At 43.3% G+C, this 20,048-nt stretch overlaps 2 protein-coding genes across 2 annotated transcripts in view; one reads left to right on the top strand and one right to left on the bottom strand.

The window, feature by feature from the left end:
- Positions 1 to 16,303, top strand: part of ABAT (4-aminobutyrate aminotransferase) — a 59,806-nt gene extending 43,503 nt beyond the window's left edge. Inside the window, exons 7-16 of the mRNA XM_050906006.1 lie at positions 3,851 to 3,931; positions 4,446 to 4,538; positions 4,913 to 4,975; positions 6,536 to 6,599; positions 7,302 to 7,450; positions 9,003 to 9,140; positions 10,499 to 10,666; positions 11,399 to 11,545; positions 12,705 to 12,816; positions 14,119 to 16,303. Coding sequence (XP_050761963.1) covers positions 3,851 to 3,931; positions 4,446 to 4,538; positions 4,913 to 4,975; positions 6,536 to 6,599; positions 7,302 to 7,450; positions 9,003 to 9,140; positions 10,499 to 10,666; positions 11,399 to 11,545; positions 12,705 to 12,816; positions 14,119 to 14,240 — 1,137 coding nt within the window. The 3' untranslated portion in view covers positions 14,241 to 16,303. The remainder of the gene's footprint in view (positions 1 to 3,850; positions 3,932 to 4,445; positions 4,539 to 4,912; positions 4,976 to 6,535; positions 6,600 to 7,301; positions 7,451 to 9,002; positions 9,141 to 10,498; positions 10,667 to 11,398; positions 11,546 to 12,704; positions 12,817 to 14,118) is intronic.
- A 335-nt stretch (positions 16,304 to 16,638) lies between these two features.
- TMEM186 (transmembrane protein 186) lies at positions 16,639 to 20,000 on the bottom strand. The gene is given in 3 exon segments (XM_050906037.1): positions 16,639 to 18,708; positions 18,711 to 18,894; positions 19,984 to 20,000. Coding segments are annotated over 3 exon segments (744 nt in total). The 5' UTR covers positions 19,993 to 20,000; the 3' UTR covers positions 16,639 to 18,157.
- Between the last annotated feature and the right edge of the window lie 48 nt (positions 20,001 to 20,048).

The raw sequence follows: 20,048 nt of genomic DNA, 5'->3' as shown, positions 1-20,048 counted from the left end.
AGCCAGTTTTAAATCATAGTTCAAGCATAGTGTTTCCAATTAACCATTTTAGCAATGTTCTTGAGTGAAGATTTTTGAGCCTGAAAGCAAGCACAAGTCCTTGAGAGAGAATATAGTATTTTGAATATGAAAATGGTGCTCTAAATCTGGAATGCTGTGGGTGGTTTTGTTTTTTGGGGGGGGGAGGGGGTAGTGGCTGGTTCCCATCTCCAAAGTACTAAGTTGACTAAACCACTGACATGTCCTTGAAACATTAAAATCATTAGACTAGAGCAACAGGATTATTTCAAAACAGAGTAACTGCTGCTTAAATAAAGTATCTTCCTGTTTTCCCTAACAGTATACTGACAGTGATTGGAGATAAACTGGATTAAATTATGGAAATTGTTGAAATGAAGTTGCATTCTATTTCAAGCTTCATTTTTTCACTGCTTGGACAGAAGTTTTGGATTCCATAATGATTTTGTGCAATTTTTAAAATTGTAACCTTTTTTGGCATAATAGCTTATGCATATAGTACGTGGATAAACTGAGCTCACTGGCTTTTGACTGCACATCAGTAGATCCTTGTTGATTGTACTGTCTTTAGTGACTTGAGCCACTGTTTCTGCAAGCCAGTAACGGGTGTCCGCGCTGCCTGCAAGGGCATAGCTCAAGTGTGGGCCAGTTCCCTCTCATACCTGCATTTCCCTTCCAAAAGAGCCTGCTAGCTCACTCTAGCAGAGTGTAAATCCTGAGCCAGCATGTCAGAGAAGTGCAGACATTTGAGTTCCCTGAGCTGATTTGCTTTATGGAGTTCTCAGTTCTTCAGGATGAGAAATTCTGCCTTCCCCAGAACTAAAATACTTCAAGTTTTTAAAAAAAACAGCAGGGCTAGAAATGCTGGAGTTATCAAAGGCAGATCCGGATATTACAGAAGCACTAATATTTCTAAATACTTATGTTAACTTATAATATCTTCATTATAACGCAGCAGTAGGCAAAGTCAGATTTAAAAAACAAACAACCCATCCTCCTCTCCCCCCCAACCCACAAAACCACCAAAAAACGCAAACCAAAACAGAACGATTGTCTGGTGGCAGTTGCTAATTTGTCCACTGGAAAAGGGAAGTTAACAGGCTGCCAGCTAGAAGCCTGCAGTAAAAGGAACTGCCTCCAGAGTCCACAATGAATGGTGCAACCAGGACCCCTCTCTCCCACATAAGAGCGTCAGAGATGTTACTGGGACCCTGTTCCGATTTCTGAAACCTGCACTAATTCAGTGGAGAGGGTGGCACGGAACCTATTAGTCTCCGCCTGAGTGTGCACTTAGGATTTCTGGCAGGCTTTAGCCTGGGCACAGCGTAGGCAGGATGTCAGTTTTGCAGTGAAGTTTTGCAGTGCCAAGGCCAGAGAGCTGTGAAGAGCCAGAACGCGTGCAAACCTCGCTGCAGACAGGCGCGTGTGCTGGGGTCTGACTGCAGGTCAAGTGCCAGCTTTATTGTGAAAGTACTGTTTTTGAGTAATACACGCTGAGGTAGGACCCTTGTTTAGTGTTAACAATGGGATCGGTCTTTTCTTGTACGGATTTTTTGTTTGGTTGGTTTGTAATGCTCCATGTACCCTCTTTATAGCCAGCTATAAAGAACAGAATATGCATCTGTTCATTTGAGACCAGAGCAGCTTGATGTCAATGTTCGTTTTTTCTCAGTACTGAGTATCATATTAGCAACAAAAGAAAAATACACTTTTCTGCTTAATGGCAAATGTTGTCAATTGACTGTGACAGCCCATAATTAAATTCACAACAAATTTATGGTCTCGTATCTCTAAGTTTATATGAAAATTTACTTCTAAACTGAGATAAAAAGTCAAGTAAGATTTCTCATACGTACTAAACAAAAACTTTGAGTTAATCTGTCAGTAACATCCTTGCTTAGGTGTTTTTTTTAAGCTTGAGTCTGTTGAAACAAACATTGTTTTGGAAGTAACACACTTGTACAAGTTACAAAGTCCTAGCTCATATTCTGTTCTATCTTGTGTGATATTTGGTTTTCCCTAAGAATTCTGATGAAGTGTTCTTACAGGTACAGTGTGACCACTCACACCTCTTGCTGTGGTCCACACAATAAATGAGTACTTGTATTGAGGAGAAAGATTGAAGGATGCTGATAAATGTGCAAGCTTGAGTTGCACTGAAAATACGAATGCTTTGGGGGAGGCAGTCTGTCCCCTCTGGAGACCCATAAGGACTTAAGTCATCGAAGCTCAGCCTTTAATTTCAACGATGACTTGTTAAAACAACAAGAAAAACAACAAACAACCAAAAAAAGGGCAAATAATGCTGCTTTGCAGTTGGCAAATTTATTGAGCTTGTCCTTTTCTGAGCAGATTTAATTTAAAATAGAAAATAGCACATTGTGAATCAAATAAGATTACCTCCAAAGAGTAAGAGCAATGATGAATCAATTTTAATCCATGACACTTCATTTAAATTAATTGCATAAACATGACAAATTCATCTCCATTAGTGGACTGGGGAGACTGAGGGGGGTTCCAGAGCTGCGCTTTAGAAACACCTGTGTGGGCAGCAGGCTCAGCTTGCCCACCGGCTGCTGTTCGCTGACACCAGAATTGCCTTTCTCAAAGGTGTGAGTCCTGATGGGGCCAGTTCATAGGCCCAGTGGGACAACTGAAGGTGGAAGGGACCTCGGGTGGTCTCTTGCCCAGCCGCCTGCTCAGAGAGGGTCGGCTCTGCGATCAGACCGGGTTGCTCAGGGCTTTATCTGGGGTCTTGATAACCTCTAGGGAGGGAGACTGCATAACCTCTTTGGGCAGCCTGTTCCGCTGCTTCACTGTTCTCTTGGTGAAAAAGCTTTTCCTTATACCCAAATCAGTACCTCTCGTGTTTTGATTTATGCCCATTGCTTCTCATCTTCCCATTGAAGAGCCTGGAGCCTGGCTCCATCTTCTCGGTAACCTCCACATAGGTATGGGAAGGCTGTGTTCCTGTAGTCACTTCTGTGATTACCAAGGCTCTTGCAGCAACACAGATTCAGTTCTGCTGACAGGGAAAGGGAATGGTTGGAGAAAAGAATTCTGGCAAGCAGACATGAGTTCAACCAGGTAGTTTCCCGGTAGGCTATGGAATCCCACTGTTAGGAGAGATCGCATTGCATCTGTGAAGACTACTTCAGCGTGAGTGGCTCCTGGTCCGTGTCAGACCTCAATCAGGAAATGGAAAGGAGAAAACTGGGAAGCTAGAAATCTGCTGTTGTAATGCACAATAAAGAGTGTGCCCATAATTCAGGCTGAGGCACTGAGAAGGGTGACTGTGCAAACTGAAGGCCCTAGAACAGGAAATATGTACCTGCAAATCAGCAAGCTTCATGAAAATAGTACGCGGTTGAAAAGGAATTTCACCAACATGTCTGGATCTATCATAGTCAATGTTCTTGAGCTTGATTAAATGCATGTTGCTGAGTAGTGAGGTAATAAGATGCAGGGTAGCTTCTGACCGATCTCCTTGCAGCACTGCCCATTACAGTACATGCCAGAGGAGTCTAGAAGGGAGACAGCATGTTTGTGTGCACAAGTTTTTTGCCAGGAATCTATTTTATTGTAGTGTTGTGTTGCTGATCCTTGCATGTGTGTTATCCTTCTCAGACGTAGCCCCTATCCTTTAAGTTTACCTTTGCCTTGTTCCCCCAAATCCCATTTTAATAGGGGAGCTGTAAAACTCCTTGTGCCATGACTACACATTTCTGGCTGGTATTTGTAATTGGAATAAAATGTAACTGCCTTGATATCAACATGATATTTTTTCATGTGGTAGTAAAACCTAACAATTTCTCTTCCTTTGTCTTTGTAGAGCACTTTTATCAACAGACCTGCCCTAGGGATTTTACCTCCAGAGAACTTTGCAGAAAGACTGAAAGAATCTTTGTTATCAGTAAGTTTGAGAGAGCAGTGATGAGTTACCCTGTTCTGTGTTTAGGGACACGGGCATATCAAGGGATGTTAAGGATTTTAATAGGGAACATTACAGATTAGCTGTTTGCCCACCTGCCTTCCCACTGCAAGTAATGAGATCGAACCTTTTTCCCCGACTTGACAGCTGAATGTGAGAGGCTGACATGTCTGCTCTGCACAGATACTGCCTCTCTCATTCTGGATTCAAGAACGGATGAGAAAACGCATTTTTACTAACTTCTGTTCACTGTGCTTTCATAAGAGATAGTGGAATAAGTGGCTTCTGTTTGTCTTGATTTAAATTTGAAGATCCGTGGGACTGAAACTGAGTCGAGTCCTCTCAGCTGCAGTTAAAATTGGCTTTCCTCATCCTAGGCACGGTTGGCCTCCCATTATACTGAAGCTCATGATGTTAAGGACCGATCAGTATTATCATCACTTGGCTCTATACTTGTGCTTAATATTTTGGAGTAATTTTCTGTCTTCGTTGACAGGTGGCTCCTAAGGGCCTGCCACAGGTGATCACCATGTCTTGCGGATCCTGCTCTAATGAAAATGCCTTTAAAGCAATATTTATGTGGTACAGAGTGAGTAAAATACTAAGATGTTTTCTGTAGGTTTAGATGTAGAAATGAGTATTTATTCATCATCAGAACTGTTACTGTTAAACAAAGTAAGGCTTGGAGGTTGTCTTGTTCATGATGTGATTTATATTCAACCTAGTATAAAATCTTTATTAAAAAGTCTTCATCTAAGCTTTCACTTTATATTGACACAACTTCAGAAATTATAAAAAAAAGAAATAAAGAAAATGCAGATTGCAGTCAGTATGTAAGAGCCACAGTCAGTGTCTTCATTGGCTCTAATTTGGAATACCAGCATTACTAATCTGTGGTTCAGCCATAAATGCGTTGGTTACAACTACAGGAAAACTATCTGTTGGGTTGGGTTTTTTTTGCAGAACAAGGAGAGGGGCCATAATAATGTCACAAAAGAAGAACTGGAATCTTGCATGGTTAACCAGGTAACACTTGTTCTTTACCATACCTACAGATGTACCACTGGCTTAGGTTTAAAAGGGAAGATTGGGAGGAAAAATTGGCTTTACTATCTCTGAAGTAGAATCTCAGTTTTGTAAATTTAGGGTCCACGGAGATCATTAATACATGGAAAAGTTTACAAATAATAACAACAGACCTTCTAATTTTTTTTCAGAAGTTGTGATTTTATGGCTTTAAACTGATCAAGGGGTTGGTTAAAATTTGACTGACTAAATGTTAACAACAGGCAGAATGCGGAAATTGAGATGCAGCTGATTGATAAACCTCTGAAGTCCTATTCACCTTCAACCGAGGTGGTCTTGCTCTTGCCAGTCACAAATCTGAACATGCAACAGTAGCAGAAAACAGAGTATTTAATCTCTTCTTTGAGATAAACATGTTAGAAATTAATAACCTGCTGGTCCCAGCCTGATCTTTGGCACTTCTGTAGTGACAAGCATTCAGTTCATTCACATGGGATTAGGGAACTCATCTGGCTTTAAAAATGAGGCGGGTTCTTGTAGGGTTTTTTTTTGTTCTGTTTGTCTTCAGAATTACTTTGTAAGTTCTGTGATGTTGCTTACAGCATGGTCATACAGATGGCTGTGCCAATACAAATAAGAGGATGGCTCGTCATGACCTGAAGGAGCAGGAATTTTATAAGATGACCAAAGACTTGTAAAGTTAATGATCACTTTTCGTCCAAGTTTAGCTATCTAGACATTAGGATTCCTCTTTGAGCTAATTGTCTGAGTTCTCTTTACAGTTGGGGGAGGGGACAGATTTGAGAGGGCAACTCCATCCCCCTTTTGCGGGGGGATCCTCCAGAATCCAGTTACAAATATTGCAGCCTTAACCCTGTAGCTGAGTGTGGGGTACAAGACTAAAGGTGTAAACAGAGCATGTAAGTGGTGACAATCCTCTCACTTGCGGGATGAGAGAGGCATAAAGAAAGAGAATTTTTATTTTTAGAGGGGGTGGGGAGTTAGCCCAAATATATCCTTTTATTAAATTCCAGATAGTATACAGTTTGCATGTCTCTTGTCATGGTTCCTTCTCGTTCTTGGTACAGCGAGTCACCAGGAGCGCACGGGGCGTTCGGCACAGGGCAGCCCTGGCCTCTCCTCGCAGAGCCCCCACAGCCCCCGATGCCACACCTCGGCGCGGCCACCCTGTCCGCACGTGCTCGCAGTTTGTACAGAAAGGGGCTGCTTGTTCTGAATGCTCAGCCTTTGTGTGAGCTCATGTGTGAAGTGATAGTATTATACAGTATAAATTGCCAAGTATTCATTAGTATTAATGACGTATTTTAGGAGGTCAGGCAGTTTTTAGGGGACGACAAATGTATTTGTTTAAGTGGGTAAATATAACAATTTGCGATGCCTGACGGTTGAAGAGGAAACCGATCAGCATGCTATGAGAGGCGGGAGCTTGGATCCAGCCATCCCGCTGTGCTCTGGCCGTGGGTTTGGGTCTGGGTTGCGTCAGGGCCACCTGCCCGCGGCACCCCACGCTGACTGCCCGCCTGTCTGCTCTGCTTGCAGCCCCCCGGCTGCCCCGACTACGCCATGCTCTCCTTCATGGGTGGCTTCCACGGAAGGACCATGGGTAAGAAAAGCACTGCCGGCATCGCCTCCCGTTCCTTTCCCTCCTCTCAGCCGCTGCAGTAAGCTGTCATCTCACTGTAGTTTCTGAAAAGTGGTTTTTTCCTTAGACAAATAGTACCAGTAGAGAAGCTGTAGGTTTATTGAAGGTTTGCCTTGGAAGCCCCACCAGTACTGAAACAGAATATTTGAGTGACAGTGGGAATTAATTTTATATCTTTTGAAAATTTATTTTCAGAAGGTCTCTTATTTTCATTCTGAATCCAAGGTTTCCTGTCTCTACTAGTAAAAACCTAACTCCTGGGGTAAAATCACCACAACATACAAACAAGACGTCACTCATTTTTACCACTTTATATTGGCTCAATCCCTGTTCTAAACACGTTACCCAAGAGTGCTGTAATTCTGAGCTTTGCGAGCAGTTGTCTTTGTACACATGAAACCCACCTCATCTGAGCAACCTGTTCAGATTGACAGAGGTTCTCCTGGAACAGTGCATGTGGAAACTGGTGCTTAAAAGCTAGAGCAATCCTCTTAAGCTTGACTAAATCCAATTACCCAATATTTCAGAAAATGAAGTAAAAACATAGAGCAATTAAGAGAATTCTACAGTCCTGGTGTCAGGCAATTTTTCACCTCTTGGTAGCTTTTTTCCTGTATTGTTCCTAGACAGGTATTATTTTAATTTTTGCTTTTCTGGGTTTAGGTTGCTTAGCTACAACTCACTCTAAAGCAATTCACAAATTGGACATTCCATCGCTGGACTGGCCTATTGCTCCATTTCCAAGGCTAAAGTATCCTCTGGAAGACTTTGTGAAAGAGAATCAACAGGAAGAAGCCCGTTGTTTAGAGGAGGTAAAAAATTCACTGGCAGCTTTCTGTTGTTTTTGTTTTGAAATAATGAATAGCGTTAGTAGGATTAGCTGCTTTTCACTAAAATAATGTTTTCAGGGATTGGAACAGCATGTGATTAAAACAGCATTCACTGTTGTTTACGGTCAGAAGTTTGTCCCTGCCTTTCAGAAGAACAGCCAGCTTACTGTGAATTAGAGGTCTACACGAGTCATACCAAAGTGAAACTTCACATGCAGGAGAAGTTCGTTGTATCACAGTGAACTTGTCTGCCAGATCTTGCAAAGGGACACGGACTAAGAGAGAGCACTGTGTGTATAATCAATCCTCTGCAAAGAGAACCTGTAACAATAGTTCAGGTTTTTAGCTTTTCTGTGGTAGCCTTCTGGCATAAAGCTCTGATCCTCCCTATGGCTGCAGGGAGGGAGCGGGCAGGGACTCTGTGCCTTCCCTAGCCCAGGAGAAAGGAAAGGTGGGCAGAACAGAGTTCAAGGGAGGAGAACTGTCTCCAGGTACCAGAACCATGGCATTCCCTGTTGGGCTCACTGGGACCCAGGATCTGTCACTTGCAAGGGCTCACTCTTGAGAGACGGCGGTGGGGAGCACGGCACAGTGTGCCCTGTGAGTGGAACCGAAATAGTGCGCTATCTGGAGCAGCATAACCGACCCGAGAGGAGGGGGCTGCGGTGTGCTGAACGGAGCACGGCAGCACGCCGGATGGCTGTGCAGAGCTGGATCGAAGAGACTTCTTATTCAAACCTGCCAGAGAAAACGGAAAGCATAGCAAATGGCTTCCCTGTGTTTGCTCCACAGTAGCTTGGGGTGGGGGAATTGTGATGCAAAAAATCAAACCACAGACGTGAAGCTGTTATTTAAAAAAAAAAAAAAAAAAAAGCCGAACGTTTTCTTTGAAAGTCTGTGGATTGGCTTACTGGCACCCTTTGGAAACCATTGCTTTCTACAGCCTACACGGATTGTGGGCCCTGAAAGCTGTAAGGGGTATTTCAAGTACAAATGACACTACTAATCGCAGCAGTTGGCACTACAAGGTTAATTAAAACTTCTCTGTAAGCCCCTTATCAGCAACAGGATTTCTGCACTATTTCGTCTGATTAAAGTATCTGAAGTGGGTCACTAGAAAAAGCAAATTTACCAGATTACTGTCTTTAATACATTAGCTGAGTTTTGTTTTCTGACACAAAATCTGTTTTCTGCTATATTGCTTAGGTGGAACGACAGCAACGGCATAGCAAACTACAGTGGTTTCCATCATACTTTCAGCTGAAATTTGCTAGAGCTTTCACACCATTGTAGATAAATGTGCAACTAGTTACAACATGTTTAGGATACGATTTAAACTTAAGCATTATTCAGGAACAAGAGGGCAGTGTTAAATGCTGGAGGAACTACTTGTTGATTCCTTGTGCTTCCTGACACCTTTATAGTCGGGGATGTCTATGAAAAGTTGAAGTTCTGTTGCTGAGATTTCATCTTTCTGGGAGGAAATATGTGAATGTCCTGAAAGGAGAATGTACCATAAATGTTTCATTTACAGGTAGAAGACCTGATTGTAAAGTACAGGAAAAAGAAGAAGATTGTGGCTGGGATCATTATAGAACCAATACAGTCAGAGGGTGGGGACAATCATGCTTCAGATGACTTCTTCAGAAAGCTACGAGATATTGCCAGAAAGGTAATAAAATATTTCACTGTTCACTCAGTGGTAAAATGAAAATGCAAATACTTCTTGGTGTCTCCAGAGGCCTTCCCCCCTGCCCCAGGCGCTTTGAGAGCTTCACAGGCCTCCTTAGTAGCACTTGGGGTAGTTATGTACATGTATTCAGATACAAGCAACCCCTTGGCAGCACAGTATTTTCTCTTCCATTCGATGCACAGCTAGTGGTTTCCTCAGTCCAATAAATTTTCCTCTAATGTCTAAGTGAGAGAGAAATTACTTTGATTCATTAACTATGGATTTCGCAGTAGCGTTGTTTAAATTATAATGCCAATTTGTTGAGGAGGTTCAAACAATTTCGGAAGAGGCAGGTTTGGAAAAGGGCAATTTTTTGTTGACATACTTGTTTTTAATTGCAAAAAAAAGCTGAAACACAAATTCAGTCCAACCGTAGTGCTGATGTCGCAATAAAACAATGAAAAGGACAGATGTCTTGATACTTGGAATGTGAAGTTACCGGTTTAGAAGTGATGGCCCTCAATAAGACCTACGCCATGCTTTTTTCACCCTCAAAACATTAGTGTGCTTACAGAGAAGAGCATAGGTGACATTTGGAAAATTCTGTTCTGCCATGAGAAAAAGCAGCTTTTCCCATTGTTAACAGCTGCTCACGCAAGGGTCATACAGTAAATAAGGTGACATGAAAAGGTTTGCCTCGTATAAAACGAGATGCTGCCAAAAGTCCTTACCCATTGTTTTAATTACAATATCATGATACAGCTTGATCTCCCTGTCCCAAAGTTTCAACAAAATAGTCTTTCACGTAAAAAAAACACGTTGCCAGCTAAAATGAGTAGCACTTCCAGCAGACTCATCTGAAAAGGCAGCTCTTCCAGGATCATTTTAGGCCCCTAGACTGAACAGATCATGCTGCTGGTATTGCCTTTGTGCCACAAATGCCCGACTCGCATCGGCGGCAGAGACTTCTTATTTAAAACAAACAAAACTCCTAGAAATAACATTGTACCTCCCTCAGGGGCTTTGAAAATGCCACCCAGACTCCTCCCAGATGTTTTCAGGTATCCTTTAGAAATGTTCAAGACTATGTAAAAACATGTACGTCGTTTGTGAATTTAGGTAGAAAATATGTTTCTACTGCCTTTCTGAAAAACCAGCTGAATTTTTAATTGTGAAACCTAATGCACAGTGAGTGGCATTGGTGTGGGGGTTGGGGAGGGGAGATTAGGAGCGGTGAAGGGAGAGAAAGGAGGGCTGTTGGCGTGTAATTGCCTTGTATTTATCTGCTCACTAAGGGAGGTGTTTTTGTTTTGGAGATGAGGGCTCACATTCCCTGCTCTTTACATCTATCTCCGCAGCATGGCTGTGCGTTCTTGGTGGATGAGGTGCAGACGGGAGGTGGCTGCACAGGAAAATTCTGGGCACATGAACACTGGGGCCTGGATGACCCAGCTGATGTGGTAACGTTCAGCAAGAAGATGATGACAGGAGGATTCTTCCACAAAGAGGAGTTCAGGCCAAATGCTGTAAGATTTTTCAATGAAACTTGAACTCTGTGCTAGCTGGTGACCCATTCATGAGGAGCTGTAATGTCCGTGGAAGAGACAAGCTTTCCTTCAGTAATGCAGGTTCTAGATGGAGCTGCTATTCATAGATACTTGCTTTGTGCTTACACAAAAGCTGTCGTCACTTTTTCACTTGTATTCCAGTTGCTGTCAGTCACAAAGGTCATAAAGCTGGTGGGAGGGAGTGGAGAACTGGGTTTAGCCTAATGAACTAACCTTCAGTACGAAATCCAACCACAAACTGACACCTTTTTCTGTAGGGCAACTTGGTATCTTCAGAGCTTGTATGTCAGCATTACGGATTCTGTCAGCAAGATTTCTTCTTTGCATTAATGACATTTTAGATGTAATAAATGAAAAAAAAAAAAAATTAAGGGGGAGAACATAAAGCTTGAATGTAAAACCCGTATGGATGATGCCGATTTCCATGTCGTCTATAGCCATGTTTCAATGAGATGTCAGCGCAGAAAGACAGAATGCACTAAATTTGTAGCATAAAGTAGTTGCCCTTTGTTTCTGCTCAGCAGGGCAGCTATATTTTGCTCTTTCAACAAAAAAAGGGGGTTGGTGAGATTAGTGCATGCTTTTTCATACACCAGATGTTGGCATTACCAGTTTGATGGCTTGCTTTTCTTTATTATAGTGATTTGCCTGTTAACATGTTCCACAACTCTCTTTCCACCCTTTCCCAAGCCCTATCGGATTTTTAATACCTGGCTTGGAGATCCATCCAAGAACCTTATGCTTGCTGAAGTCATTAAGGTTATTAAAAGAGAAGACCTTCTAAACAATGCAACCCACGCCGGGAAAGCACTGCTGACTGGGCTGCTGGATTTACAGGTAAACATCTGGAAGGATTCTAGATAAGAAGGAGAAGTTTGCTGATCAGGTAGGATCTGACCTCATCCAGTTTAAACACTTGGACTGAGGAACTCCAGCTGGGGACTAGACCACAATCATAACTTGCTGGTTTAGGTACTTCAGTGCGAACCTGAGTAACTGTGTCCCATTTGGAATTGAAGTAAACTTTCTCTTACTGACTTAAGAATGCTGGGTTTATATAGCTTAATCCAAAATAAAGGGTGACCCCCAAATATCTGAAGGTATGAACTGCAGCTAGTTAAATTATTTTGCTAGAAGTCTGTTACCACAAGCAGCTAGCATTTCGTTGTCCCAAGAGTTCTTTTTAAAGGAAAGCGCCTTCGTATTTTGTTAGAACTCCGTTGGGCTGTTGAAACAAGGAAATTGTAGCTTTCCCTCCCTGACTAAGGGAAATTCCTCACAGCTTCAACTATGGAGCCCCACATGAGAAGGAAAATCATATAGGCATTTAAGGGCAGGCTTGCAGATACTTGCCTCCCAAACGGCATTTTGCACAGGATAAACCCAAATACAGTCTCTGCTCTCTTCAAGGCATAAGAGGCAGGCAGAACACAAACAAATATAATCTTCATACTTCGGAGGGCCAGAATACAACTAGTACTATCCCAAAAAAAGTTACTCTTACAAAAGATGAGGATTGTAGTTGATAGTAAGTGAAGCAGATAATACTAGCAAGCATCTTGGTGCAGCGTAAGAATGAGCTGGTTTCTAGCCCCATTCCACATTATTTACGCTCAGGTTTTCCTGGAGTGCATTTTAGATGCAAGGTGCTTTCTGCTCGCTTCAGGAGGCTCCAAGTCAGATTTTACTTGACCCAGCTCAGGGATGCAAATTCCTTCTCACTTCCTGCTCAGATGTTTATCTGCTTTGTGAGGAGAGAACCTGCCTGCTGTTGGGCTCTGCAGTCTGTGGCTATTCAGACCTTTGTCAGAAAGGGGTGAAGAGGACACAAGGGTATGTGAGAAACCCAGCCTCTGCAATAGCTCCACTCCCCCCGAACAGAGGCGGCAGCAGGGTTTGCGTGTGGCAGAATGCCTGGCAGGGCAGGGCAGAGCTTGCCACCAGGTGCCCTCTGTTGCAGCAGCTGCCGTGCATACTTCCTCACCTCTCTTTGCAGGCTCGGTACCCCCATCTTATCAGCAGAGTGAGAGGAAGAGGAACGTTCTGTTCGTTCGACACTCCAAATGATGCAACTAGAAACAAGTTAATTACAATAGCTAGAAACAAAGGTAAGAAAGTTTGTGTGTGTGGATTAGCTCAAATGACGAACAGTAGCATATATAATGCTTTAAATTTTCCTTTTTTGTATGGTGTATGTGTGTACTACAGTATCGGAGGACAGAAGTGAAATTATGAACAACGCTGTATTTAGACTCTTCTGGAAATACTTGTATTTTCAGAGACATCAGACCAGTCTGTTGCATGGTGTGTACATTTACCTTTCTCTATAGGTCTAACATTACTGGAAGAGATCTATGTAGGGCACGAGTTTTTGTGACATCACTTTCATATTCCTTTGCAGTGACCTTAGGTGCACCTAGGCATGGCTTACTTCTAGAAACAGATCAGGAAAATTAGAAGAAAGTGAATGTAATTGTCACTCAGGAAAACACAGGGAGAAAACTAGGAATTCTATGGAATACCTAATAATAAAACATGATGAGTTGCCTAAAATGTGCACAGATCTACAACTACATCCCTCTTTTACTACAGAACTCTTACCCAGCTGTAGACAAGCCCAGATATCAGGAGGGGAACCTCATGATCTGAAGCCTAACATTCTCTTTGAATGTAACTGTGTGTGGGCCCTGGGTTTGCTGCTGTCAGTTCTTGCTGTTACTCATCTCTCTTGAAAGAAGCAGGCATGATGCATCTGAATTATTGTGAAACTAAAACTGTAGTGTAAAAGACATCATTGATATTTTTTGGTTTTGGAAACTAAGCTGCAGGGAGAGAAGGCAAGCAGTTTGTTTCATGGTAGAGGCAAGGTAAGCTCAGCTCAATGGTATGGATTTTCATTGCCCACAAACATTTCAAAGAATTAATTGATTTTGGGTAAAAAAAATACCATGCATTTAAAGTACTGCACGAAGAAGTCTGCCAGCACTGAGATATTTTAACTTTTTGTAATTAAATACGAAGTAGTTTAAAAACAAAATTGCAAAGAAACCTACTGTGTCTTGTTCTAGCATTGAGGTACTTAACCAGTAGAGTATTGCAGCTTTGAAGTCTCAGATGCTGTCTGAGCTCTGTGCTGGATGGAGCCTTCCCATTGATGCTGGGATTAGTCCCAACATTCCAAGTGTTCTACAGCACGGCTACAGGCACCCGCAGTGGCGTTCTGAGTCGCTGTGAAGCTTGAGGCCCCGTCGCACCACTGACTACGTGCTGTATCGTCGTGTGGTTAGCAGTGATTTGGGGAGCTTCTGTTGGCCCTCCCCAGTGAGGTGAACCACATTCAGAGACCTGCATTTTCTGCATATTTGGCAAGGATGGAAATGACTAGAGGACCTATTCTATTCTCGTTTTAGGTGTTGTGCTGGGAGGCTGTGGTGACAGATCGATTCGTTTTCGTCCAACACTGATCTTTAAGGATCATCACGCGCACCTCTTTCTGAACATTTTCAGTGACATCTTAGCAAACTTCAAGTAAAAAGCAGTTCCCTCACACTGAACAGCTGATTATGAAATTAGTTTGCATTAATTCATGTCTTCTCTACTTACAAGATAAGTGTAAAGTCATAACCTAAGGTTTGTGTTCTGTCTGTAATCCTGCCCAAGGCAAGCTGCTCCATGCAAACTCGACCCAGGCAGAGCATTGGTACTGGTCACCAGCAGGTACATGCAGCTGTCCCACACTGTGCATTTGTAGAAGCTGTGGCCCTCCATCTTCTGGCTTGGGTCGTATTAATTGCAGAGTCCTCTCCACATTCATGGCCCTGACTATGTAATTGTCTAAATATGACCTGGTACAGTCCGTTTTCACAGGTAATCCCAGTGGATGTACTCTTGCGTCCAGCAGCAGCAGCAAGTATGGCATAACACATGAAGCCACACGCCTGCCATACAGAAAGTGCCATTGTCTAATGGTAGCTGGAGTGAAATCGGTGTTTCAAGGAAAGCTCTGCTTTCCACCACTGCCAAGTACAGTATTTTACAGAATAATTTCCAGCTTTATTGCCCTGAATACAGACATCTGCCACACCAACTGGATCAGGACGCCATCAGCTACTCTGTGCCCAGCCTTCAGCCTACACGTACTGCTTCAGAGGCACTAATGCACTCAGCCACGTGTGCAGTGCTGTAACTGGAACTGCAGTACTTTTTTCCTCATCCTGGATTCTAAAACTTTTGAATTCTCTTCTGTACCATCAGACTTGTACAGAGAAAACTATACCCTGAATTATATAATTTGACAAAGCTTAGAGAATCATGTGAAGCACATTATTTCCACCTCTGTCAGCAATCTAGAATGACTTGAGATTACCATTTACCGATAACACACAATAGCCATTAATTTACCTATAAGTTCTACATGAATACTTGAGGTATTTTGTAAAACTACAGCAGAATTGCTTGATCTTAGCCATTATCTGACATCAGAGCCACTATAGTGAAGGCCTAGTCCTAACTGCACATTTATAATGCAAAGTAATTCTATTTTTGTTCTAACAGTTTATTCTGAGTCACTGATACTTCAGAGATCTAGAAAGCCACAGGATCAAGAAGTGTCAACAGTTCATTAATTTGTTTCTCTTCAGAGAATTGTTTTGGACCTCTCTTTACTAGGTACCCTTTGCTATTTGCTTAAGGCTGACTTGAACTAGGTCTGGTGCCTTTTTTCTTTTTCTTGGCTAGCAAGCATCTGGATTTTGCTTACTAAGTTTAATTCTATGTTGTGCACCAAAAAACAGGGACTACAGTGGACTTCTTTACAGTTGCCCTATTAGGATCTGACCACAATTTTTAAGTACGTAAGAAGAGACAGAGCAGTTAAAATATTTACATGTTTAATACAGCTACCAAAATGTGAAAGGTTTCTTACCTGCTTTAAGAAGTGTTAATCATGGTTTTCCCATTTTATTTTTTGAGCGCTGGTAATGGGAAACTCAAGTACACTCACTTCTGCTAGCTTAAAAATAACCAGAATTCTAGTACCAGCTGGTCAGAACCTGAGCGGGTTTTTGAACAGAGGTTGTAGAAATCTGGGGCAAGGACTGGTAAATTGGTGTTCAACAAAACCTCATTGTCATCGCTGTCCTCGTAAGCCTATTGTCAGCAAGAGGGAAGTCAAACCGAGAACTGTATTTGACGCCATTTTGGGAACTGGTTTGTTCAACATATCAGTGCAGTAGTCTTAGTAAATGTCTCTAGCAAGTCTTGTACTTTTACAGAAGCAAAGGTCCAGTAATTGGAAGTCTTACCACATCTTCACTTTTGTTATGAATACTCTAGGTGTTTTTATAATTTTTACTGACACTCAGTAACTGTATAATTGTGTACAACATGTTGATGAAATCATATTAGAGAATACATAGAAAGCACTGCAGCTGAAGCATATAAGTTAATATTGTTTACAGCATACTGTGGACAGTGCCAAATAAATGTTTAAACAAATACTTAACTACACTTCATGGTGTAACTAGTAACTGTACACAGATTCATAAGAAATGACATCTCATGTGTGATCAATATTCTTAAATAAAATATTTATAATTGAACTTCTCCAGGGCTTTTTATTGTACACCTAGTACCTGCCGAAACTGAATCACTAGTGCATACTGAATATCTTCTTATGAAGATAAGCCTCCAAAAAACATGGCGTATGCATACAGTCCACTGTATTTTGCTGCCGTGGTGTTTAAGCGAAGGAACGTTTCTCTTCTTTTCCTTTTGATGTTGCTGTACCACACAGTATCAGCCAAAATTTAAAATAATGGAGCCCCCATTAGGAAAAGTTCAACACGAATAAATATTATATCAGGGTTAGCCCGTGCACTTAAATGGCAATTTTACTTACCTGCATCTGCCGATCCACCAAGAGACACAGGTTTCAATACACATGAGGAAGAAACAGGGAACAGAACACTCCAAATTTCTCTGTTGGTGAGGGTCAGTTTATTTGCCAGTTTCAAATGAAGTAACAGCTAGAAGAGCAGTGTAAGGAGTTAACTTGCTTCTGCCAATTCAAAAAAAGTTTTACATGTTACAAGTGATCAGGTTTGATTCTTTCTCGGGTTTAAATCCAGCTCCTCATTTCTACTGAGGTTTTGGTTTTTGAAAAGGAGGAATCATACTAACACCACAGAATACGACCATTGTCCTTCACGGACACAGGTTCTCAGGTGGTCAACCCTGCAAGTTCAACTGAATACAAAGGACACATATTTTCAGCCTTAATTCTACATAGCTTTAGGCGTCCTTCTTACCTTTTCTCGTTTCATTTTACGTAAACCCAGACTGGGGGAGTAGGGACTGGAAAGGGTATTTGGCAACAGAGCTTTTGATGTTAAAATAGGCCCAAATCAGTATCAATCAGTATCAATCAAGGGATACAGATAACTTGTTTCCCAGGCTATATGGTAATCTTCACAGAAGACTGCTTAACTCACATAGTCTAAGATAATTTTGGTAACATTTCCTGAAGTATTTGCAACTCCAGTGTTACAGCATTGATTAAATGTCATCCATACATACAAAACAAACACAAACATGAATATATGCAAAGAAGGACAAGTAGTTCCAAAATTTCAGATGATCATTAGGATCCAAACTGAACAAAGGATCACAGACTGTCCCGGAAATGCACAGCATCATAATTTAGGGATGTTTTTCCTTGATTCCAATGGGAAAGCAATTTCTACGAGAGGCTCCTGAAATGCTGTCCCAGTCTTTCACTTACCCTTACAGCTGAACTGTCCGTGTGTCTTGCAACATACACCCTTGTTTTGCCCAGTTACGTTCACATCGTGGAAGACCTTAACAAGAGACCCCACAGACCTTATACAGCATTATATACCGCTCTTTCCAGTTACCTCAATTTCATTAACGCATAAGCATGTATCTCTCTGACATCCAGCATTATTTATCATATGTACATATGAGACGAGTTTTAATTTCAAGAGGCTTCCCAATCAACCTAGAATTCGCTAAAAGAAACAATTTAAAGTGAGGATGCTCCGGCAGAGTTACTGCATTTCACTTCAAGAGTTTTTCCTGTTTCAAAACAATCTAAGAGGGCAGCTGAAACAATCGGGGTCAGCAGCAGTAATTCAGCCTCCTACTGCACGTTCCAAGCAGGACAGTTTAGACTTGGAACTGCTGGTGACAGCGCACCATGCACATCACTGTATCCGACATGGCAGAGACGCAGCTCACGGCTTAAACAAGCTGCAAAGACATTTAATCCAGTGGATTGTTCTTTACCATTTCTACACGAAAGCACTTACCAGCAGGCTTTGCGCAGGAAAATGACAGAAGTATGTCAGTTTGGTAAACTAATTAAACTTCACAAAAGAATAAGCACAATGAACACGCAACAAGGAAAATCACTGGAAATCAGCTGCTGTATCACTCAAGTTCTCCAAATATTTGAGTAAACTTCTGCCTGTCTACAATCTGGCCAAACTTAATCGTAAAATATAAAATATCTGTACTATTATACCGTTTGAACTGGAGAAGTAGCTCCCCCTTGCTATCTCCAACTTCATCCAAAGTCATCACTGTCTCTACGGGACAGTAAATGTCATTCCGTCTTCCCCAAAACGTCAAGTGGGCCACTTTGACAGTACGGCCAGTTTCACTTAAGTAGATTAATCCAATAATTCGTCTGAAAAAGTAGCTCATACCATACAACATTGCACCAGCAAAGAATGCAATGCCAGTTGTATACAAGAGGATATTCTGAGAAACCTGGTCTTGCAGATAGAGGTAGCAGATGGGAGGCAGCATGACCACGGTGGTGGCAGTCTGTAACAGCTTCAGTCTGGACAGTACCCTGCAGTACTTAATCCCCGGAAACCTGTAGACCAGTTTGAACTCTTCTGTTTTCTCATCCACAGCCTTTTGTCGGACCACAGCAGCAGGGGCTGAGCGGCAGAGACATGCAGATGGCTCTCGCGTCTCCCAAGATAATTATTAACACCATTAACTCGCTGGTTTTGTGACTGCAAACACTCCCATGTACCAAAAAACCAGGGTGGGCGAGCATCTTCCTTTTTCCATGGCCTCGTCCAGAGCTCATTTTGTAGACAACTCCCAAAAGATGGTGCCATGCCGACTTTAGTCCTAATTCTGCAGAGCCTAGCCTATAAGGAAATATTCCCACAGGTCATCATTTGAGTCTTCTTTATAACCGAATCACATTTAGCTCAGAATCTGTTCCTTAGGCACCTAAAGACAGTAAGCATAAGCCCCAGCTCACTGTAACCTTATACTTAAAACTAGTGTTACGTTAGGAAACTGGTATGCATGCTTGCATCCCTCCCTGCAGGTGAAGAGGGAAAATAATACTTTTGATGACATAGCTGATGATACCACAGTTAGCTTACTGACCGTAACCTTATGGCATTCCCTGCCCCTCTCTTTTTTTGAGCAACTTCAAAGTGAAAGCACCAGCACTATAGGTTGCTTCCAGGCACAGAGAGTAAGAGAGCCTGGGGCTGCCAGCCAGTGAAATCAGCGACATGTTAAATAACTAACCACTTAAATAACAATTTTAGGGAAACAGAAGAAAGTCGACCAAGCACGATAAAGGGGAGGGGAGCATGAGCAACACCGCAGGAGGGACTAGACATTAGGAACGTTCAGGACAACACAAGATGAAAGGAAGAAAGGGAACCTCCGTGCTGCCCGCAGGCTGTAACACACACGCGGGCGTTCGTGCCTGTACAAGGACGCGTAATTAAGCGGACAGCAACGGTCGCAGACTCGGACCCAGGGACGCCATCACGCGAGAACCGGCCTCCGAGGGTGGCCAACGGCACACGCCGCGGGCAGGCGAACGCTGCTGCCCCCGCGCCCCCCGCACCTTGCGGCGGCGCCTCCTCCGTGCCCGGCCCTCCTCCGCCAGCGCCGGCCCCGGCGCCAGCACGGCGCTCCCGCGGGGGGGTCGGCCCGCCCTCCCGGGGCCGTTAGGCGCCGCGCGTGACCCTTCCCCCGGGGCCGGTACTCGGCCGTTAGGCGCCGCGCGCGGACGCCCCCCGCTCCCCACTGAGGCGGCCGCAGCCCCTCGCGGCCCAGACGCGCTGCCGGCGCCTCACGGGCGGCACCGCTCGCCCCGCGCCCGGCCCCGGGAAGGGGAAGGAGAGCCCCTCCACCGGCGGGGTCCCCGTGCCCCCTCCCCGGAGGCAGAGCCCCCCCCCCCCCCCCCGGGAGCCGCGGCCCCCGCCGCTCACCATCGCCATGCCTCCGCCGTCCGAGAGCGCGCCTGCGCCCCAACGCCGCGCCGCGCGGCACGGCG

This window comes from Gymnogyps californianus, chromosome 15, assembly GCF_018139145.2.
Source record: "Gymnogyps californianus isolate 813 chromosome 15, ASM1813914v2, whole genome shotgun sequence".
NCBI lineage: Eukaryota > Metazoa > Chordata > Aves > Accipitriformes > Cathartidae > Gymnogyps > Gymnogyps californianus.
This window is presented reverse-complemented; position numbering and strand designations above follow the sequence as displayed.